Source organism: Zonotrichia albicollis, chromosome 20 (genome assembly GCF_047830755.1).
Source record: "Zonotrichia albicollis isolate bZonAlb1 chromosome 20, bZonAlb1.hap1, whole genome shotgun sequence".
Taxonomy (NCBI): Eukaryota; Metazoa; Chordata; class Aves; order Passeriformes; family Passerellidae; genus Zonotrichia; species Zonotrichia albicollis.
This window is the reverse complement of record NC_133838.1, coordinates 3,621,307-3,645,374: the sequence shown is the minus strand read 5'-3', so window position 1 is coordinate 3,645,374 and position 24,068 is coordinate 3,621,307. Positions and strand designations below refer to the sequence as shown.

The 24,068-nt window shown below is 48.4% G+C and overlaps 1 protein-coding gene across 1 annotated transcript in view; it reads right to left on the bottom strand.

Annotated features, from left to right (window-relative positions):
* The window catches only part of LOC141731340 (uncharacterized), an 84,254-nt gene extending 60,969 nt beyond the window's left edge, over nt 1-23,285 (bottom strand). The window contains exon 1 of the mRNA XM_074555959.1: nt 22,718-23,285. Coding sequence (XP_074412060.1) covers nt 22,718-23,237 — 520 coding nt within the window. The 5' untranslated portion in view covers nt 23,238-23,285. The remainder of the gene's footprint in view (nt 1-22,717) is intronic.
* Nucleotides 23,286-24,068: the final 783 nt, after the last annotated feature.

Below are 24,068 nucleotides of genomic sequence, written 5' to 3'. Positions count from 1 at the left end.
AACTCAGCTCCAGAGTGGCAGTGCAGACTCTCCCTGCTGAATGCCTGCTGGGGCTGACAAAGAAGGAAAATGCCCCAATAACAGCCCGGTGGCACTGTGTCTCAGGGACAGGTACAGGGAGGTGACAACAAACAGCAGCACGGCCCGGTCTCACAGCTTCTTGGAAGCAGTGACAGAGGGGCCTCATGTGCCAGAGATTTCAGAAAGACTGTCTTCTGAAATGGCCACTCTGAAACCCCTCTCTTTGCCTCTTGGGTTTGTGTATGCTTTTGACAGCCAACACAACCTGGGGCAACGCGTTCCACAATTTCATTAAGCAATCCATAAAAAGCACCTCCCATTGTTCAACTGAGCTGCCAGCCTGGTCATTTCAGAGGGTGCTGCCTTGGTGGAGAGAAAAATCAATCTTCTGCCTTTCAGGGAGCTGAAGGAGAAGGGACTTTTCACCATCCAACACCTGGCTGGGTCCCATTCAGAGGTCCTGCTTTGTCGACTTCGTGAGGTTTGCTTGGCAGTTACCAGCGAGGTGAGAACATTGTTCTGAATTGCCCCCATACTTCATACATGGTGTGTAGAGTAGGTATGTGCTTGCTCATCTCCAGGTGTGCTCAGGGTCTGCCTTCATTTCTAGTTTTAGACCTGATATTTCCAATGTCTATCAGCTATCTGTAGGATCTGTGGGTACATGCAGCTGTATTTACTGGCAGGTCGGGTATCTGACACTCATCTTTGAGTGTGGTGCCCTTATAATGCAATGTGCAAATGCAGAAACTGAGACACTAATGATGTTGTTTGCCAGAGTCCCAGTCTCTGCCCAAGTTGTAATTCAACACTGTAAATTATTCTGCAGAACTGAACCTGTGTTTTCTGTTTCCTGGCTGAGTGCTTCAACTGCTGGTGTTGCTTTTTTGAACAGGAGCACACGATTCTTTTGTCTTTACGACTTGTGCATTTATTATTTGAAAGCAGCTCTTAATTTAATTTTCTAGTAAAATGGCCTAAAATCAAAGCTCTGGACATTTTAGAAGGGTTAAGCACCCAATGAAATTCTTATTTTAGGCCTGCAGTGAGCAGGTCTGAGGCCAGAAATTGGTGCCAGAGTAAGTGCCTTTCTGTGCTTGTGCTCTCCTGCTCTTCTTGTTCTTTTATGTTCCTCTGGAAACAGTGGGATGTGTGGTCATTTCCTGGGACTTCTGTTGAAGCCAACTGGTTTTCTTTTCAAGGTGATTCTTATGTTTCCCGTCATGACTTCCCCAGGTGACCAACCTCCGGTCCAAGGTGTCCTACTCTGCCGTTGTCACTCTGGGAGAGCTCTTTATGACCTTGAAGAAGGACATGGATGCTGAGGTGGATGAGGTTGCTCGGGTCCTTCTCCAGATGGTGTCCAGCTCCCCAGAATTTGTTCAGAAAGCAGCCAGTCAGACCCTGGGGATCATGGTGGAGCATGTGACTCCTGCACGAGCAATGACTGCTCTCATGGACATGGGAGTCAAGTAAGTTCTTTTCTTTTAGTGATATTCTTCACCTTCGTGTGTGTGGGAGCGAGAAGGGATGAGAGAGAGAATGGGAATGCTGGGAGGGAAGGGTCCTGTATCCTGCATCTTCTGTGGACTCAGTGACTTGATTCTCCAACCAACCTCACTTCTTTCCTCTTGTCACCTATTTCTGCCCTCCTGCAGCCCATTAGTTCTCAGAATCAGAGAAGTGTAGAATATGGGGAGTTGGAAGGGGCCCATCAGGACCATCGAGTCCAGCTCCTGGCCTTGCCCAGAACAGCCCAAGGGTCACACCAAGTGCCTGAGATTGTTGTCCAAATGCTCCTTCAGCCCTGTCAGGCTTGGTGCTGTGACCACTGCCCTGGGGAGCCTGTTCCAGTGCCCAACCACCCTCTGGGTGAAAACCCCTTTTTCCTGATATCCAAACTAAAGCTCCTTTGACTCAGCTTCCTGCTGCTTCCTGGAGTTCTCCCAGTCTGTCAGAGTTTCCTAGATGTGGTGACTGATGGGGAAGTGAAAGTGCCTGCAAAGGCCATGGATAGAGCCTTGTGCTTTTGTGGGAAGAGGGACAATTGCAATTGCAGCTGTGAGCAGTGTTTGGTATTTCACAGTGCTAACCACAGAGGCCCTGGGAAAACCATGTCTCCTCATGATGTCATTAACTTGAAAAATGAGGAGTGTCCTTGCTGGAGTGTGGAGCACATGGGGGACAATCTGCTGGGTGTGGCACAGCCTGCACTGCAGGTGCAGCTCCTGCCAAAGGAGTCTTGTATGACTGTCCTGGCCTCAGAGCTCTGCTTTCTCTTCAAACTGATGTTTCATGTTAGCCTTGAGATGATGAATCACTTTGCAGGCACCTTCACAGGCTGACTGCCATGGGACAGTTGGAGCAAATGCTGCCTTAAATGTTGGTGCTGGGCCTGATAGTTCCCAAGAGACACTCTCTAGAACAGGACAGCCTGGCTAAACTGCCTGCCACCCTTTCCTCAGCTTTGCAATAGGGTAAAACATTCAGATGGATCCATTGCCAAGCCCCACAGAAGAAACAGGCTGCATTGCTGGATATTCTGCAACTTCATGGCCCACAATATGTTTTCCCTGCATTTGTTGTTTTCCAAAGGTCTGCAGATTTGGGGATAAATGGGTGGAAAGAGCCTCAATCCTGCTGCAGCTCTGTGTACTGGGTGCTCTCTGATGGATCAGCATCAATTGTCTCTAATTTCTAAATTATTCATGTCATCTATTTCTTTAATCTTTCTCCGAGTAAATACTGTGAAAGAAATTGAGTATCAGACAGTGCAGGGAGACTGAATTCCTCCCTCTTCCATGCAGGCAGGCCTTGTGTACAGTGCTAACTTGGTGTTTAGCTGAGGCCAGAACCTTCTGCAGGTGTCTGAAGGGGCAGGGAGAGCCCAGGCTCCTTCCCCCAGCAAGGGCAGGGAGCAGCTCTGGCCAAGGCCGGCGCTGCTGCTGCTCCTTGTCCCTGTGCCCAGGGTTTGCTCTCTCCTCCCCAGCAGCCGCCACGCCCCGGTGCGCGAGTGTGCGGCCCAACTGCTCCTGTCCCTGATGGAGAGAATTGGAGTCACCAAGCTCGCAGGCACACCCAGGGCTGAGAGGCTGCCACACGTGGCAGGGAAGCTTGCTCAGGACTGTCACAAGGACACAAGGTAATGATCTTCATTTCACCTCCCAAAACAGGAAAACCGTTTTGTGTCTGGCTATAAAGGTGAAACAACACAAGAGTGGAAACTAAAGGGAATGTGAACTTACCTCACGTTGTGAATAAGGGTCATAAAATCATGGAATATGCTAACTTGGAAGGGACCCATCAGAATCATCGAGTCCAGCTCCTGGCCATGTGCAGTGACCCTAAGAGTCACTCCATGTGCTTGAGAGCATTGTCCAAACTCTTCTTGAGCTCTGTCAGCCTTGGCACTGTGACCACTGCTTGGTCTGGGTTGCCTGGGCAAATGGCTGTACTGGGAAACCTTAGGTTGGCCAGCAAAAAGGAACATAGCCAACTTTTTCCTGTGGCTTGAAGGATTCTTTACTGAGATCAAAAGAGCTCAGATCAGCCAGTCCAACAGTTTTGATTTGCCTTAGGTGCACAACAGAAAGGCAAAGTGTTGGCTAATGTTCATCACTGAAGGATCCCAAACATGCATTTCTCATTAACTTCAGACTATCCTAGAAATATGTCAGGGGTCTTTAGCCAATCTTTTCCGACTTTCTAAACCTGTTCTGAAGATTTCTAGAATGCTGTTATCTATGGCTCAGTGAGCTCCACATTTCTTCTTGAAGAAAACTGTGGTTTCCTAGTGGCAAAATCAACCCAAACCACTAAAATCCCCTTCCTTGATGATGAAATTGCCATTAATAGCTGCCAAGAACACCAGAGCAACTAGCTGTCTCTGTGCATACACATAGTATAAAATAATCGCATGAGGTGTTTTGTCCTGGCTTCCCTGCCAGTTAAAGAAAGGCAAATTATTGTGCAATGGCAGCAAGACACTGCTAACAGGCTCTGACAACAAAGCAGGTGTGTTTTGCTTGGTCACTGGGATCCTTTGATGCCACAGAAGCACACCCTCAGTTTCAGAGTGAAATTATATTTTTCTGTTGCCCCACATTCTCCTCTTGCCTCTTGTGTTCAGCTCTGTACTTCACTGTGCAGTGTCAAGTGAGGTAAATCTCCCTCTTTGCTGAGTAGGTAATGCCTTCTCATGCAGGGATTGCACCTGATGAGTTTAAGGCATCAGCCTCTTCTGTTAACACTTTTCCTGTGTTTTACTTTTGTTTTGTTTCCTTCCTGCCTTCCTTCCTTCCTTAGGCATTATGGACAGGAGATGGTGAAGATGTTGCTCAGTCATCAACAATTTAAAATGCTTCTGAAACAATCTCTTCCCCCCCGTGACCTGGAAGATATTCTGACAAGAATTAAGAAGAAAGTAAGTGCTTGGCAGGAGAAATGTCTCCTTTGTGCAAGTATTGCCACTGCTAATATGAGATCAAACATACCCAATCTGTCTTTAGCTCATTCCTCTTCTGCTGAATCATTTTGCTCCTGGGAATGAGCTGTTAATCCTCAGCCTGTTCATCTGCAGACCACAAAGGAACTGATATTATTAGGGAAAAGGTGGGGTTTTGAATGTTTTCAATATCGGTCACAAAGAGGAAAGGGAAAGAGGAGAAAATGGGTTTACATTTAAGCATAGGCCCCCACCATGCTCTCCCTACTCTGCCCCCTGTAAAGCAATTAAGTGAGAATTGTGCTTCTGAAGATAACAGAGTCTTTGCAAAGGACACTGGAAGTAGTAGTGCCAAGAAAATTTCCAAATTTACAAAAGATGTCCAGGTCAATCCTAGTTACTACAATTACTGTCTGTCTTTTGGGAATACTGCCCTGCTGTCCAGCCCTGTGGAGCTGGAAGAAGCTTGGTGAATTCAGCAGCATCCACTGGAAAATCCTTTGTTTGTTTGATGGGAAGGATTTTATTTTTTTAATCTTACAGAAGGGAGCCTGCCTTTGTGCAGGCACAGGGAGAGTGAGTGTTGAACCAAATCAACTTCCAACACAATGGGCCAACCCCCAAAGAGTCCAGTTTTTTCTGCTGCTTCCTTCATGAACACTCATTGCCTGCCAGTTTGCATTACTCCCACTTATGCTCAAGACTAAGGAATTTGGGATTTTAGATTGCTGCTCAGACTGGTAGCATCCATAATCTGCCTTGGGCTGTTGAAAACAAAGAGTTGGCATCACTGAATCTCTGGTCTGTTTCCATCTGTAAGTTAGGAAATGTTTCCCTAAGCCTTGGTAGCAGTGATCCTGGTTCTAACTTGTATTTTAAACTGGGAATTTCCTGTTTTATATTCTTAAGATTGATTGGGTTTCTCTATGTCTTTGTAGGGGATGGAAAACCAGAAGGCTGAAGGCCCATCTGTCAAGGAGCCGGTGAAGGAGAGGAACGATGGCTCAAAGGAGCCCCAGGCCACATTGTCTGCTAGCAAACGGTACTGAGCACTTTTGTCAGATGTGACAAAGCACGTAACAAGCTTTACATGTCTCTTGCTCAGGAAAATATTTCTGGCAGAGATGACCAACGCCACAGATGGTTTCCTTTCCCTACAAATGCTCTAGGATAAAAAATGTCTACTTCTGCATTGTGCTGACCACAACTTCTCTGGAGGGCTTTCTACAAAAATTGAGAGACAAAAAGACACCCATTGGATGCAGCTCAGACAATCCAGTGCAGTGGCAAGGGCAGTGTTGTGGAGGTTGTGAGAGGGTCAAGTCTCTGCTGCCTGACTTGGGACAAGTAAATTCAACCAGGGCTTTTTTTCATCTGAGTGGAGTCTTCTTCAGATGGGTGTTGTGATGAGAAATCTCAGTCTGGAAGAAAGATGCCATTCCACAAAGATGCAGTTCTCATCCATGTGCTTTGGCCTGGCTAAATCATGCTTTCTTACCCTCATACAGTACCAAGTTTGAGTAGCAAAGAGCAAGACAATCCCTGAACAACTTCAGTCAACAGGTGTCTGAATGTGGACTTTTTGTCTTGATATTCCTGTACTTCATGTAATTTGCTTGATGGACAGCATGTTTCGTTTATTTCTGTGCTGCAACCAGCATTTAAAACAGGAATTGCTCCTTGCTGTCTCTTCATGGCAGCTGCAGAACCACTTGTACCTGTTCTCCTCTGATAGCAGAGGGGATTTATTTAGCTCTGTCCTGCTCAGCAGTGGCAGGAAAGTGACCACATGCCTCAGTAGCACAGCTAGCATCTTCCTGTGCTCATGGAAGAGACAGGTTGATCAGGAGAATTGTTCCCAGTGGGGTTGTTAAGCTGTGCATCTGGTCTCTAGGGAAGCAAATGAAATGTGAGCGTAGTTCTGGGATGTCTGGCTTCTGTTTGTATTTCTGTTACTGATTTTCTTAATCTTTCAAATATGGCCCTGTTTATCTGTTCAGAATGCATCTGAGCTACTTTTCCAGATTGTCATGCCTGGTTGTAGAGACACTTCTCCAGAGTGATGAGTTTCCTTATTCTAAGACACACACATCCCATATGAGGAGGCATTTAAACTTGGAAATAGTGTCTCTCTTTCTCCACAAAGCAATGTGACTTGTGTGCCCTGGAAGCCATATGAAGTAAGATCAGATGCATCTCATCCTTGGTTTTCCTGAGTGAGCACTGGTGAGAATGTCACTGGCAGATTGTCTCCAGTAATGATTGCCATGAGGTCCACGTTGTTCTTCAGAGCCTCATGATTTTCCTGCTTGAAATCACATAATTAGGAAAGCTGCCCAAGATGTTTTGCTCACAATTAACTGAAGGTATTGTCTGTGGCTGCAGCTCTGTCCATAGAGAGCAGCAGGCACAACTCTCCCAGGCATTGTCCTGGGGAAGGCTGTGAGAAGATCAGAGAAAAGAGTGAGAAATAATTCTTATCTTCACTTGCTGCACCTGTTGTTGTGAACATGTGGAATGTGTCATGGCGACTTGTTTACCAAAGGGTCATTTCTTAACTGGCCATTGGTGATGGTGTTTTGGATTCAATTGACCAATCTGGTCTGTCTGTATCAGACTGTCTGTAAGGGCGATGAGTTTCAGTATAGTATAGTATAGTATAGTATAGTATAGTATAGTATAGTATAGTATAGTATAATACAGTGATTGATCAGCCTACTGGAATCATGGAGTCAATGCTAATTATTTCCACTATGGGGATGCCATGCTACGATAATTATCACCACCAGGTCCTCATTTGGTTTTATTTTCCAGGGTGAAATCTCCCTCTGATGTACACCTCCTACACCATGCAAAAGCCCAGGTCACGTCACCTCCAGCTGTGGATGAAACGGAGCTGCTCCAGAAGCTTTACCATCTCCTGGAAGCCAAGGGGTTTCAGACAAGGATGGAAGGAGTGGAACTCCTCCGAGACCTGTGCAAAACCAGCCCCCAGCTCATCTCCACTAACATTACCCAGGTATGTAGGGTATCTTCACTGCTCCTTTCCTTTAGCTCCTTTCCTAAGCCTGTAGCAGTAAAGTTAATTCAGTGTGTCTTGGCACTCTGTCCTGGCTGTTTGGGACACGCTGGTCTTTCTTACCCAGACAAATTTAATTCAGGTCCAGGCTTCAGGACAAGTTATTTCAGTCCAGCTGTATTTGTCTGGCAGGTGCCTATTGCTACCGTTCATCAGATGATGGCAGAATTTTCTGCTGGTGTAACTGCTGCTCTCTCCTACTGCCAGTTGGGTTAAGTGAAGGGAATCCAGCCCCTGAAAGCATGGCAATTGTTCTCTAGACCAAAAATGGATTTGCATAGGGAAGAGAAGTATCAGGCTGGGTTGGTTTAGACCCAGTTGTTTTTTCAAAAACAACAATTCTATATACTCCATCTTGTCTTACACAGGCACAGCTCTGGCTACTCATTTCCATCCTTGTTCCTATTCCTCTTAGTAAAGACAGTGCTCACCCTTTTTGGGGGTCTTTTTTTCTCTTTGGAAAAGGAGGAAAAGAACTAAGGACTCATCTCTGCCTTTTCCTTCCAGTAGCTGCTTTTTCCCGTTTTCCAGGGAAAGGTGCCTGATAATGTGGCTGTCAAGGGACTGAACCTGCTCTAATGAGAGCTGAACAGCACATTTCATTTCAGAAGTCCACCTGTTACTTAGAGAAATGCTCTGGATCCTGGAAGTGTTGATCAGAGCCCTGCACTTCTCCAGACACTGGCTCTGAGTCAAACAAAAGAAAACTTAGATCTCCTCCAGCTATAATTTTGGCAAAATCATAACTGCCCTCAGCACTTGAGGCAACTGTATGGAAAACTGGGCATTGTAAACATCTGCTTGCATTGAAAGCAAAGGTTGTCTTTAGCATTAGTAAATGGAATTGATTTAATGATTTATAGATGGAGAGAAATACCATAGGAACTATTCTGTCCCCAGCCAAACCTCCAGAAAACAGAAGAAAATCTTTCAACCAGCATGAGGTTGTGCCACCATTGCAGTGAGTGGCCCACAGGAAAACAGTGAAATTGTGCAAGCGAGGGCTGACCTGACAGAAAGGATCACTTTCATCTTTGACATTGCTGACTGCTACATCCACTCTTCAAACAAGGACATTTGAATCCAGCTTTCACATTGCTTGTTCTCTTCACAGATTTTTGATTATTTTGTCCTGAGAATATCTGACAGCCACAAGAAAGTGAAGCAGAGGGCGCTGGACGTGCTGGCTGAAATCACAGGAGCCCTGAAAGATGCCTTGAGCCCGGTGATCGTTGTTTTGGTGGAAGGAATAACAAAGAACCTGAATTCAAAGGATCCCAGGGTTCGTGGGGCAGCTGTGAAAGCACTGGAAGAATCCATTGCTCATTTGGGTAAGGCTGAGCCCTGGCAGGGACTCTCCTCAACTTCGTCTCTGTCTCTCCTGCACAAGAGAGCGCTGAGTGCCTTGACAGCTGCTCTTGTCTGTGGAACGCTCCAGCTGACACCCACCAGGGGCTGTGCAGGTGCAGCCCTTATGCACCATCCCCAACAGGCTGGAATGGGATCAGCATTTCCCAACAGTCCCACGAGCCCTTGGCTCTGTGCTGCTTGTCTGAAGAGCAAGTCCTGGACTACAGCTCTGCTACACTTCAGAGGCAAAGGGGGTTTGGAGTTTGCTTGGGCCCCGTCTGACTTCCCAAATGAACAGCTTTGCTGTTGGCATGAAGGGACAGTCACCCATCAGAGCTTCTGCAGGGCAGCCCACCTGCAAGGCTCTACATTAGAGGCATTAGCTGCCTATTTTTCACTTTTCTCTTTGTCTTCTATTTTCAAAGTGGAACTTATGATTCACCAAGTTCATTTCTTTAGAACAAACAGGTGTAAACCCAGCTGTCAATGATGCCTTGTTCCACATGTTGTTTTGCATGGGGCAAAATGGCCACAGCAATTAACTACATAGGCAAGGGCTGCTCTAAATTCCTTTGCCACACAGATTTATGTCAGCTCTGAGAATGCTGCACTGGGGGAATATGCCTGAAAAAATGAGTGTTGAAGAGGCAGGTCTTCAAGAGGAGTTTCCACTTTCTCCTCCCCAGCTGCTCTGTGAACTCAGGAACTGCCTGACTCAGCGTCTTTCTGTGTCCCAAGTATGGGGCTCTTCCTTTTTGCTCTGGAATGCAGAACCTTTTCACTGCTTCCATGTGACTGAACTCCTGAGGTCCCTGATGTGTAATGTTTTAACACAGCTCCTGCTACAGCAGACAAGTTTGGATTTACAAATGTGAAAGGAGAGCTTTTCTTTTGGAATTTAAAACCCTGCCAAGCAGGCTGGAAGGAAAGAAGAAAAGGATTCAAATATGCGCACAAATGTACTTGATTTTATAAAATGGGGTTGGCCCTGCCCTTTCCCTCCCCACTGTCCTTTCTCCTGTGACCTGAGAAAAGTGAGCAGAAACATGTGTTTCCCTTGTAGATAAAGTGTCACTGCTCAAAGAGTTCAGCTACCAGTGGAATCACCTGAGTGGCCAAGCCCTGCTGGATGTTACCGGGTGTATCACAGGTATGGCCTCCGCTTCTGAGCCAAGAGCTCTTCCCAGGGAGTATTTACAGGGAATGCCTGTGAGCAGACAGCAGAGCAGCTCCTCCAAACCAGGAGGTGCTGAGCTTGTCCCTGCTGCCCCATGGCCAAGGCAGGTGGGTTTGGCAGGTTTTCCCTGGCTGCTGCAGGGCTGGGCAGCATCTGAGATGGGGGCAGCGCTCGGCCTTGGGGCTGAGCTCTCACTGGGGCATCTCAGAACCACCTCCAGCAAAGGGAGGGGCTAAAAATGCCCCAGCTGGCTCCTTTCTCAGAAGCTCAAGGGACATCTGTGATCTTTGAGGGGAAATGGTGGCCAATTCTGTTTCAGGGCATCGGTTTGTTTTGTCCTCACAGAATTCTTGTTTTTCTCTTGGAAAGTTTTGAGGCTGAACCGTGCAGATCCTGTGCGGGGGTCACAGCTTAGGCCAAAACTCAACAGAGGTATCAGAGGCACGGGTTTAGTGCAAGGCAGCCTCTGGGGCTCAGGACAGAAGCAGAGTGCTGAGGCTCCCTGCCTATGCTGTCACAGTGGCCTTGGACTGAGCCTTTCAGGGTGTGCAAACTGTGTCTGCCTGTGTCAGCGCTGTCCAAAATGCTACAAATGCAGCTGATAATTGATTCCTCAGAGGAGCTTGCTATGGCAGCAATAGCAAAGGAATGGAAAAAGGATAATCTCCATATATAGTAGAGAAGATGATTGATAGCCTTGCTTTAACTGGGGCTAAATCCACTGTAATTATGCCAACATCTTTCAATGCAAGGTTTAATACACTTTGTGTCTTCATTCGGAATCTCAAAAGGGCATGTTCAGAGATTGGGACTGTCAAAGGCCCTTTAAAGAGCATTTGAATAAAGTAGATCTCCAGCAATAGGGAATTTAGTTTAACAGTTCTTTTGATCTCTTTTTCAAATAAAGGAATTATCCATAAATTAGGACTACTTTAGAAAAAGCAGATGTTCTCTCTGAGATTTAATAGGAACAGACATTCCTCACATTCAGTAGTCACTGATGTCTTTAATTGCATTTAAACTCAAATGAATTCCCATTTTAAAATGGGTACCATAACCCTTTCCTGCTTAGCAGAATTGGTTTTGGGTACTTGCAGGAGCTCTTTCAATGTTGATGACTGCTGGTGGATTAACAGCATAGAGAAAATGAAGTCTCTTTCACCACAGAATTGTAAATGGCTGCTAGATAACATTTTGTCTGATCAGAAAATAAGAACGGTCTCCAGAGCATTTCAGGTTTTGATCTCTCAGCCAAATCTGCCATGCAAGAAGCCTGTTGGTAGTAACTTTTTGTCTGTGTTTGATACAGTTCAGTTCAGAAAATGAGCAGAGAGATTCCAGAGACAATTTGAGAAAACACTCGTGTTTTGGTTACATTTCAGTCCCCTGTGTAGCATTTTTCTTTCTCTATGCCCCTATTTCAGTGGACATTATAAGAAAAAATGCCATTACCATTGGGAGGGGAAGTGGCATTAAAATGTGGAGATGCTCAAATGCCACAGCAATGGGGTCTGGGTAATTCCCTAAGACACCCTGAGGTTTGAAACAGCTCTTTGTTGGAAGCCCCAAAAGCATTCTGCCAAAGACACCAGCTGGTCACTGATGTTTCTCATCCAACTGTCACGCAGCAGCCATCTCTGGTGGGCTGGAGTTTTGAGGTGTGTTCTAATCCTGCCCTTTGCTGTGTGCCACTGAGCAAAGGGAAGAGCCAGATTAGACATTTGGCACTTGACATCAAAGTTAGAAAAATTGAATCGTCCCTTTTATTAGAAATCTCTCAATTTCCTTGCTATGGTGCATTTCCAAATCTTCAAGTGTGGGTTTAGACAACTTCTTAATGGAAATAAAAGGCAGTTGGACATTTCATTCATTGTTCATACAGAAAGAGATTGTGAAATAATTTAGTAAAGGTAGGAAGTCTGCCACAGGGACAAGGTGGTGGTTGGAGCAATTAGTCCTGCGGGGTTGGTGGTTCTGTTTCCAGGATGCTCAGCTGCTTTACCCTTTTCTGGACCAAGGGGCTGTGGGTGCTATTTTGCTGATCTTGGCCAGAGAGGCTTGCAAGAAGCAAAAGCAGAGGTAGATCCTTGTTTGCATGGAGGCTGGTGGGTAAGGAGCTGTGTCTCTGTCCCGGCAGTGCTTGTGCAGGGGGTTCATGCCAGGAGCCCTGAAGTCATCCAGCGCGACGCCCTGCCCGTGCTCTGGTCCTTCCTGGGGAACAAGGCGCTGCCTGTGCGGAGCGCCAACGTCCGCACCGTGGCAACCAAGCTCGCCTCTGCCCTCTTCAAGGTGATGGGCACCCAGCTGAAGAAATGTGCTGCCAGCAAGCCTCCACATGTACAGCAAAACCTCTCCAAACTGTTGGGCTGGTGAAGGCAAGATGTTCCCCAGGAAGCTGAGGAAGCGCTGAGTCGGACATCTCTGAATTTGCCTTTTGAGCTGTTCCAAAAATGACTAAATCCTAAGGAAGGGTGTGCATCTGCTCCCACTCTCTCCATTGCCCTTCCTGGTCATGGCATGGGGGGCATGAAGCAGCTCCAGATGGAGGACAAGGTGAAGGGCAGTCAGGGCTCAGCCTCACACAGAGGTGAGGGGGGAGCTGGGCCAATCTCTGCTGGGAGGAAGGGTCTTGTGGCAGCCCAGAGAGGCTGTGCACATTGCCAGGGAACAGCTGTGCCCTGCATGTGCCCCTGCAATGAGCTGTGCTGCTGCCAGTGCCCCTGGAGCTGTGGGGCTGCTGAGCTGTGGGGCAGGCAGAGGAGCAGGAGGGTGCATGTGCAGCTGAGCCATTCCTGGAGAGCACAGGGCTCTGGGCTCCCTGCTGTCCCAGGGCAGCCCAGAGGCCAGGCTGTGCCTGTGCCAGCTCTGGGCAAGTGGCTCAGGGTTGTGCCCTGGCCTGCCTCAGTGTCTGCCAGCAGGAGCATGTTTCCCTGTGCAGCTGTTTAGACATTTCCAGGAAATGTGTCCCATTAAATAGGGAGCTTTGGCTGCTTTACATTTGCATGGAGGCCTCTGTTTAACTTTGTGTCTCCACTTTGCAGATCTGACTGGTTACAGTCTTACCGAGAAGTTTTCTCAGGACAATTCAGATGTTCCCTCACCCACAAAGTCCTCGCCTCCCATCCAGAAGAGCTCTCTGTCCTCCAAGCTCAGGAAGAAGCTGCCACCTGTATGGAGAGTGTTTGAAGAATAGGATTAATGTGTTAGGCTTCATAGTTACAGCTGTACATATGTTCTGATCTTTAGATGTAGTTATGAATTAAAGTATTTTGATTGTATCTTTAAAATTTGATGACATATTTTTAATTGTATATATTTTTTAGGATAAAAAAATTAAATAAATAAATAAATGAATGAAATTTTAATAAACTAAGAGAAGAATGTGAGACCAGGACCTGCTAGCCTAGAGATTATGGGAGTGCAGCTCACTCGATGTGCCAGTGTCTCACCACATCCTTTTCTCATTGGGCCTCTCCTCTTCCTCTTTGGCCATGTATTCTTTGTGTCATTTGTGCTGCTCTTTGTAACTTGGCATTACTACGGGGTCACACACTGACCTGTTTGAGGGACAATGGATCCAAAAGATCCTGTATAGTCAAAGGTTTTTGTCTTGGTTTGGAAAGACAGGAGTCTGCTAAGGAAGGCAGGAGCCACCCCTGAAATGGAGAATGTAAACCCTCCCCACCCCTCTCAATTGCTATAAATTTTAAATTAAGGGACTCTCAGGCAAAAATATGGGAGCAGGAAATAACAGTTCTTTAATAGGTAAGGAAAAAAAATGGATAAAATAAACAATGCGTTACACTAGAACAACACTGACAGAGTCAGAACCCAAGCTGACACCCTGTGGGGAGTTGGTGGCAATCCAATTGGAAATGTGGCTGCAGCCCTCCTGAAGTGTCAGGTGTGGTTCTGTTGGAGCAAGGGGGATCTGTAGAGAAGGATGTATTCTTCCTCTGAAGATCCAGTAGAAGAAGAGAGAGCTGCTGTTCCTCTGGGGAATCCAGTGGAGAAAGCCGTGCTGGTGTCTCAAAACCTCTGGATTATATCTGGGTAGCAATGCTTGGCTCCTCCCTCTGGGCAGAGCATCTCACAGTGGGATGTTATAGTTCTTATCAGTCACGCAGTGACATTCAATAGCCTGTTGTCATGCAGTGACATTCAATAGCCTGTTCTCAGCAGATGTCTCCTCTCGAGGGAGGAGTGGGAGTGAGTGCTCAGAAAGAGAGATAAGGCAAACTGCCCACTTGACAAAAGACAGCTGCCATACAGATGGTAATAGAATACATCTTGCCTTGCAATCTGGAACATTATCCACCCCTTATTCTATTTCCATCTGCATCACAATGAAACCTTACACACAGTTCTCACTTAAGACTACGTTTCCCTGTGGCACACAACGGCTTTCTCCATCTTTCTGCATTACCCACCAAGTGCAAACAGGTCCTTGAGCAAAAACAATTCCATGCATGGGTTTGTCTTTGCCTGAAGTGGGAGTAATCCAAACAGTTTTTCCTAAAATACCTTTCACGTGTACAACAGGGACTTTATCTCCACCCACTGTGTGCAGGGGTTCAGACTGGGCAGGACCAGCTCTATTTATGGACCCTCTGGTGTTGACCAACCAGGTGGCTTTTGCTAGGTTCATTTCCCAATTTCTAAAAGTCCCCCCCGCCGAGTGCCTTCAGGGTTGTTTTAAGTAGTCCATTGCATCATTCAACTTTCTCCGGCAGCTGGTGCATGATAAGGAATATGATATATCCATTTAATACCATGTTCCCTGGCCCAGGTGTTGATAAGGCCATTCTTGAAATGGGTCTCATTGTCTGACTCAGTTCTCTCAGGGGTGCCATGTCTCCACAGGATTTGCTTTTCCAGGCCCAGGATGGTGTTCCGAGCAGTGGCGTGAGGCACAGGGTAGGTCTCCACCCATCCAGTGGTGGCTTCCACCATGGTCAGAACGTAGCGCTTGCCTTGGCGTGTCTGGGGCAGTGTGATGTAGTCAATCTGCCAGGTTTCCCCATACTTGTACTTGGACCACCGCCCACCATACCACAGGGGCTTTACTCACTTGCCCTGTTTGATGGCCACACACATCTCACAGTCATGGATGACCTGAGAAATACTGTCCATGGTTAAATCCACCCCTCGGTCTCATGCTCACTTTTAGGTGGCATCTCTGCCCTGATGGCTGAGGCATCATTGGCCCATCAACCTAAGAACAACTCCCCCTTATGTTGCCAGTCTAAGTCTTATCTTTGACACCTCCATTTTTGCTGCCTGATCTACCTGCTCGTTGTTTCAGTGTTCCTCATTAGCCAACTCTTGGGGACATGAGCATCCACATGGTGGACTTTCACAGGTAGCTTCTCTAACTGAGAGGCAATGTCTTTCCACTCATCAGCAGCCCAGATCGGTTTTCCCCCAAGCTGCCAGTTAGCCTTTTTCCACCTTTCCAGCCAGCCCCAAAGAGCATTGGCTACCATCCATGAATCAGTATAAAGATAGAGCTTTGGCCATTTCTGTCTCTCAGCAATGTCCAGGGCCAGCTGAACAGCTTTGAGTTCTGCAAGTTGACTTGATCCACCTTCTCCTTCAGTAGCTTGTCCAACCTGTTGTGTGGGGCTCCATACGGCTGCTTTCCACTTCTGGTTCATCCCTACGATGTGACAGGAACCGTCAGTGAAAAGAGCGTAGCGTGTTTCTTCTGGGGGCAGTTGGTTATAGGGAGGAGCCTTTTACGCACGTGTCACTGGTTCTTGTTCCTCTTCATCATTCCGACCAAAGTTCTCACCTTCTGGCCAGTTTGTAATTATCTCCAAAATCCCAGGGTGATTCAGTTCACCTATACGGGCACGCTGTGTGATCAGAGCAATCCATTTACTCCATGTAGCATCAATGGCGTGGTGGGTGGAAGGAACCTTGCCTTTGAACATGCACCCCAGCACCGGTAGTCGGGGTGCCAGGAGGAGTTGTGCTTCCGTGCCAGTCACCTCTGAGGCAGCCTGGACTCCTTCATAGGCAGCCAAGATTTCCTTCTCTGTGGAAGTGTAGTTGGCTTTGGACCCTCTGTAGCTTCAACTCCAAAATCCCAGTGGTCAGCCTCGAGTCTCCCCAGGCATCTTCTGCCAAAGGCTCCAGGACAAGCCATGGTTCCCTGCTGCAGAGTAGAGCATATTCTTTACCTCTGGTCCTGTCCTGGCCGGGCCAAGGGCTACTGCATGAGCGATCTGCTTGATCTGGGCAAAGGCTTGTTGTTGTTCAGGGCCCCAGTGGAACTCATTCTTCTTGCAGGTAACCAGGTAGAGAGGGCTCATGATCTGACTGTATTCGGGAATGAGCATCCTCCAAAAACCTATGGCACCCAGGAAAGCTTCCGTTTCCTTATTGCTAGTTGGTGGGGACATAGCTGTGATCTTGTTGATGACCTCAGTGGGAATCTCATGCCGTCTGTCTTGGCACTTCACTCCCAGGAACTGGATTTCTTGAGCAGATCCCTTGACTTTTCTCTTCTTGATGGCAAAGCCGGCTTCTAGCAGAATCCTGATGATCCTCTCTCCTTTCTCAAATACTTCCATTGCTGTGTTCCCCCACACAATGATGTCATCCATGTACTGCAGGTGTTCTGGAGCCTCACCCTTTTCCAGTGCAGCCTGGATCAGTCCATGGCAGATGGTGGGGCTGTGCTTCCACCCCTGGGGCAGTTGGTTTCAGGTGCACTGCACGCCCCTCCAGGTGAAAGCAAACTGAGGCCTGCATTCTGCTGCCAGAGGAATGGAGACAAACGCATTAGCAATGTCAGCAGTGGAGTACCACTTTGCTGCCTTGGACTCCAGCTCGTACTGGAGTTCCAGCATGTCCAGCACAGCAGCGCTCAGCGGTGGAGTCACTTCATTCAAGCCACAATAGTCCACAGTCAACCTCCATTCTCTGTCAGACCTGTGCACAGGCCAAGCGGGGCTGTTGAAGGGTGAGTGAGTTTTGCTGACCACTCCTTGGCTCTCCAGCTCTTGGATCATCTTATGGATGGGCATCACAGCATCTCGAGTGGTTCTTGTACTGTCGTCGATGCACTATGGAAGTGGCAATTGGCACCTATTGCTCTTCTCCCGTCAGGACTCCTACTGCAGATGGATTCTCAGACAGTCCAGGCAAGGTGTTCAGTTGCTGCATGCCCTCTGTCACTACAGCTGCTATCCCAAATGCCCACTTGAGTCGTTTTGGGTCTTTGAAATACCCACTTCGGAGGAAGTCTATGCCCAAAATACATGGGGCCTCTGGGCCAGTCACAATAGGATGTTTCTTCCACTCATTCCCAGTCAGGCTCACATCAGCTTCCACCAAAGTGAAATCCTGGGATCCCCCTGTCACACCAGCAATAGAAACAGACTCTGTCTCCACATGTCTCGATGGGATTAATGTGCATTGCACAGCAGTATCGACCAAAGCTTTGTACTCTTGTGGTTCCGTGCCAGGCCAACGAATCCACTCAGACCAGAAAACACGGTTTTCCCTGGCCTCTACCTGGCTAGAGGCGGGGCCCCTCTAAGCCTTCTTATCTTTCTTTCCCTGGGCATATGTCTTGGATGTTCCTTCAAGGGGATCGGACATGTCATCATCATCATCATACCTGGCAGTTCGGCTATGGGCAACTGGAGCTGCTTTCCTTCTGGTGGCTTCCTTCAGTTCATGCACCCGTTGTGCCAGAGCAGCAGTAGATTTTCCATCCCATTTCTTCATGTTTTCTCCACAATCACGCAGGTAGAACCACAGCTCAGCTCGTGGGGTGTATCTTCTCTTGCCATCGGGGTAACATCTGTGTTGGCTACCAGAACCTCTGATCTGTACTGCTGAGATTTGGAGAAGGTCTTCTTTAATCTCCTCTCTGAACTTCTTATGATTCTCCTCTATCTTGTCCTCTAATTTCTGCAGACATGTTTCTACTGCTGCAATTCTGGCATGTGTTGGGCCATGCACAGCATCTACATATGCTCAGAGCTTCATTGCCATATCCAGCACAGTCTCATCCCTCTCATCCCACTTCATTATGGCTAAGGCAGAAGCATATTCATGTGGCACAAGTCATACAAGTTTCCGCCACATCACAGACGTGCATGGTACCAAGTCTGGGTTCCTAGTTGTTACATCATCTGAGAAGATAATCTTTGCCACTGCCATTTCTCTCAGGTGTTGGATCCCTTGCTTTATGGTCTTCCACTGGGTTTGTTGCATATAGAGATCATCTGCACAGGTATCTTTGTGCTACATTTTCCAAGACCCGTGCCCAGAGACTGTGTGGAGTAGTCCCCATCATCATTCCTTGGTCGATGACAGGATCCTGTGACAGGGATCCCAAATACCTTGCTTCAGTGCCATCCAGAATTGTAGCCTCACCTGCAGCATCCCAGAGACGGACCAGCCAACTAATTATGGATTCATCAGGTCATTAGGTGTAATCCTTCTGTAGGCCACAAAGGTCCTTCAGAGAAAAGGACTCAATATTGGCTTCTGATCTTGCGCCTGCTGGTTTGACTCCTGATTTTATGTCAGGAGGCATTGAGGGTCCTTCTCCTGCTGCATCATCATCATCATCATCATCCACTGGTCGATCAGTCTTGTCCATGCATTTCCCACTTCTAGTGCTGGTAGCAACAGCCATTGGTTGAGGCTTATTGTCTGGTTTAGCTGCTGGCTTAGGCTCACTATCTGGTTTAGCTGCTGGCTTTGAACCTGGGCTGTTGGCTGTAGCCTGACTGGGATAGCTGATTTATCTCCCTGCCCCCCTGCCTCTGTCTGCTACCCAACAGTATCTAACAGAATGGGATAAGCATAGGCCAGGGCCCAGCTTATTGCAATGAGCCTTTTCTCTTTAGAATGATCATGGCACTTTGTTTTTAGGTATTTCCCCACCTCAGCTGGGTTCTGAATTTGTTCCCGTGGAAAATCCCAGTCTACAGGATCAGAATATTCCTTCAGGGTTTAGCCTGTATTTTCCCATTCTCCACACCACTTAGGATTTTTCACGCCTGCATCTGCTTCTGGGACAAGGGTCTCACCAACTCCTCTGGATATCTCAGTCCTCATTCTAGAGAAGCTGCAGACCATATAGAGGAAGCTTGATTAAATACCAGATTAAATACCAGAAAGATGGTCTCTTTAACATTCAGGGGAAACTGAACATTCTCAAAAAGTGGCATAACAGATTCAAAGGAGAAGAAGGAAAGGAAAGGCTGGAAAGCCTCATTCCCTGCTCCTCCTCTAACAAACTGGGTGCAATTACTAATAAATTCCCAAAACATACTACTGGAACTGGGATGCAGGGTAGGACGAAGAAACCATAAACCATAAATATCATAAACAGACTCCAGTATCTTTGTAAATGCCCTATAAATCATTATCACCAAGGCCTGCACAACAGCTATTCCAATCCGTGCCGCACTACCATAAAAATTATGGGTTATGGACAATAATCCTAGTGACCAGAAAGGTATTGAAACCTCAAAAAGCTCTAGAGACCAGAACCACGTGAAGGCCTCCACCCCAAGAGACATTAGGAATTCAAGCAACATGGCTACTGACTGCTTTAACTCACTAGAGAGTGAGCACAACCAACATACAATCAATAGAGCTTTTTTCCACCTTCTTGAGCCATGCATTGGGCACCAATAGATGTATTTGTCCTGGTTCAGAGCAAATTTGGAAGAGAATCCCAAAGGGGCTCCAGTAGCAAAGCAGATTAAATCAGCCCCTTCCCCCAACCGGTCCTGGAGAAAATACCTCCTTGGAGAAAGGTGGAAAAACCTGTTTATTAAACAATAAAACCCCTTGCCGCTCCAAAAGAGATGACTGAGAAACTGAGAAAGTCCCCTCCCTGGGTTGCAGCTCAGCTCACTAAGTCTCTGATCAGTCCCTCTGGTGCTGGAAATGTCGCAGGCCAGGCCTGGCCCAGTGGCCACAGATGTAGCTGCTGGTGCTCTTCTGGTGTTCAGTCCAGAGCAGGTTTGAACAGCTCCAAAGAAAAGGGGAAAAAACCCACAGTCCAGGGAACTTCTTTGTCTCCTTTGCCTCAGCTAGCTAAACTAACTAAAAGCAAAAGAGAGCTCTGTCCCGCTGTCTGTCCATCCACAGACAACACAGTCCAGAGCAGGAATGTGGAGAAGTGAGTGCAGTGTCTGAAAAAAACCTGCCTCTTCTTCTCTCCCCCTTCACTCTCTGGAACAAGTCTTAAAGGTGTACAACTTATTATTCAGCATAAACAGAATGAGACAATTGGGGATAAAAGCATCATTTAGTCAACCCACGACACCCACCCATTACTTACTTTTTTCTTACTTTCCCAAGCTTGCTGACAAACTTGCTGAGTCCTGATGACTCTTCTTCTTGTATCTCTTTCAAGGATATACCAACCCAATTTCTGAATATGTCCATTATTCATTGTTTGTGCATGTGTCCATTGTCCATTAGTACAAGCAGGCTGGATTGTGCTTTGGCTGAATATGGGCATTGTCTAACAAAAACTCCTCAATCTGCAAAAACTCTCAATATGTAACCATACTGAGATGACTGGAACCACACAGGAACAACCAGGACCATGCTGAGGAGAACTGGGACCACACTGCAGGTAACTGGCAGTGAGTGAGACCATGCTGGGAGGGACTGGGATCATATGGGGAGTGACTGGGACTATACCAGGGACAACTGAGTTCAATTGGGACCATACTGGGAGTGTCTGTAACCATAGGGGAGTGATGGAAGCACACTGGGAACAGCTGGGCCCATGCTAGGACCAACTGGGATGACTCTGAGAGGGACTGGAATGATGGAGGGATTGACTGGGAGCAACTGGAATGATGCTGAAAGCAACTGGGAAGAAGTGGGAGTGACTGAGAACAAGCTGGAAGCAACTGGGATAAACTAGGAGAGACAGGGAGACACTAGGATCATACTGGAGGCTACTGGGGTCATGCTGGCATTGACAGGGAGCAACTGGGATAACACTGGGGGCACTGAAATCGTACTGGGAGTGTCTGAGAGCAACTGGAATTAGACTGCAAGTGACTGGGATCATACTGGGAGTGGCTACAATCATACTGGGATCAGAGTGGGTGTGATTGGACCCTGACTGGGGGTTACTGGGAGTTACCAGGCCCATGCTGGGAGCCAACAGGGGACATAATTAGAGGAACTGGGAGCAACTGGGATAAAACAGGGGGCAAGTGAACCACCCTAAGGTAACTGGGAGTGCCTGGCAATGACTATGAGAATGTTCAGGGCAACTGGGATATACTGGGAGTGTCTGAGCCCATATGGGTGGTGACTGGGACCAGACTAGGAGCCACTGGGAATGTGCTGGGGGAACTGGAAACACGCTGGGGGCAAGTGGGAAGGACTAGGGACCTGGTGGGAGAGACTGGGATCATACTGGGAGTGCCTAGGACTATGCTAGGGACAACTGGGAGAACTGGGAACACACTAGATGAAATTGGGAAGAACTGGGACTGTGCTGGGATCAAATTGCATCATCATAGGGAATGACTGGGAGGGACTGGGCTCATACTGGGAGCAGCCACTGCTGGCCCTGGGACCCTCCAAAAACACCTCCTGGGGAACCCGGATGTCCCCCCGAGGGCCATCTGTGGCTCGGCTTTGGAGCCCTGCCAGCTCCAAACTTCCCCTGAAAAAAATCCCAAACCCAGGCACCCCCCAGCAGGTTTGGGCCGAGCTCCCCCTTCCCCGGGCACCTGCAGGATGGGGGGTGATGCTCCCAGGGCTGCGGCGACTCCAGGGTTCCCTCTCCCCTTCTCCAGCTGCTTCTGCTGCCGCTCAGCCTCTTCCTCCTCCTCCTCCCCTGTTCCCGAAGGTCGAACCGTGAGGGGAAAGGGGACAGGGAAAGGGTGGAACCATGAGGGGAAAAGGGGCAGGGAAAGGGCGGAACCGTGAGGAGAAAGGGGACAGGGAAAGGGTGGAACCATGAGGGGAAAGGGGGCAGGGAAAGGGCGGGAACCCTGAGGGAAAAGGGGCAGGCTCAGGCCAAGGGCGGCAACTGTGAGGGGGCGCTCTGCAAACAGAACTGCAACGGACTGAACATGAACGGGAGAGAAAGCAGTAAGTCTGAGAGTTTTATTTGCTATCAAATACATCCCACACACCCTGCCCCACACAATCCCCGTCCAATCGCTCCTACGCTCCCATCCCATCCTATCGCTCCCAAATTGGGATCCCATTTCTCCCATCTCCTTCCAACCCCATCTCACCCTGGTACCTGTGGAATGGAGTCAGTTTGGCATAGGATTGAGATTTTGAGGTGGGAACAAGCAATTTGAGGTAGGATTGAGCCCTTTTGTGTTAAGATTGACCTGTTTTCAGTATGATTTGAGTGGTTTTGAGGTGAAAGATTGATCCCTCTTCACTTTTGGACTGCAAAGAGATGGAAAAGACAAGAAAATTAAGGCCAAACCAAAAGAATAAGAAGCCAGGTGTGTTCCCAACATGGATCACAGGGAAAGTGGGTCACCAGGGCTGTGCCCCAAGTGCCTCCTCCAGTGGGGGATGGAGCTGGAGCAGAGCACGAAGCTCTTCCTGCACTCAGGGCACTAGCAGGGCTTCCCTTATCGGTGGCTGTATTGGTGTCGGGTCAAATGAGAGCTCTGTGAGAAGCTCTTCCCACATTCTCTACACTTGTAGGGTCTCTCCCCTGTGTGGATGCGCCGGTGGGTGATGAGTTGGCAGTTGTACTTAAATCCCTTCCCACACTCAGGGCAGAAGAGGGCCCTCTCCTCTGTGTGACTCAGATTGTGCAGGAGGAGATGGGAGTTGAACCAAAATCTATTCCCACACTCGGAACACTCGTAAGGCCTCTCCCTAGTGTGGATCTTTTGGTGCCTGATCAGGGTGTCATGGTCCCTAAAGCTCTTCCCACATTCCCCATACTCGTAGGGTCGTTCCCCAGTGTGGATCCTCTGGTGCTTGATCAGGTCAGAGCTCCCGCTGAAGCTCTTCCCACACTCCCCACACTCATGGGGCTGTTCCCCAGTGTGGGTTCTCTGGTGGCTGATCAGGCTGGAGCTCTGCCTGAAGCTCTGTCCACACTCCCTACACTCGTAGGGCCTCTCCCCAGTGTGGGTCCTCTGGTGGCTGGTCAAGTGGGAGCTCCGGCTGAAGCTCATCCCACACTCCCCACACTCGAACGGCCATTCCCCAGTGTGGGTCCTCTGGTGCTCAATGAGCTTATAGTTCCACCTGAAGCTCTTCCCACACTCCACACATGTGTGGGGCTTCTCCCCATCATGGAGCTGTTCATGGAGCACCAGCTCAGAGCTCTGGCTTGATCTCTGGCCGCCTTCCCAGCCCAGGCTGGCTCTTTCCTCCTCAGATCCCTGCCAGCTGCATTTGCAGCCCCTCCTCGTGCGGCATCTCCGGCGCTTTTCCTCCCCGTTGGCTTCCTGCGCCATGGAGCCGCTCAAAATGGCTTCTTCCACCAGGTTCTGCTGCGGGCATTTGTTCCCCCTGCTCTCCATGCTCAGCTCCTGCTCTGGGGGAGGAAGGACAAGGACAGGATGGGATTTGCGTCTGTGCCACAGGCAAGGGCAAGGAGATTCCCCGCAGGGCTGAGCTGCAGCCAGGGCCATACTGGGCTGGGCTACGGAGCAGCACAGAGGGGAAAGGGGCACTGACTTCCTCCTCACCTGCTTCAGTGTCCCAGGGCATCTTCCTCACAGACTCCCAGGGGTTGGCAATGGGAAATCCTGGTTTGGGGAAAACAAGGGATGAGCATATTGAGTTTGAAGGTCCCTCTGCCCAAGTCCATCTCTACCAGTCACCGGCCATCTGTACTTCACAAAAACCTTCCAAACACCCAGATTCAGCCCTGGAAAAGCCTCCCAGGAGTTCCCTGTCCCTGGTCCCTCCCCTTGGGTGTTCAAGGGTTCCCCCCTGTCCCAGCTGCAGGGGGTCACACTTAGATTGGGGGTCCCCCTTCTCCTCGGTGCCCGCCCTGC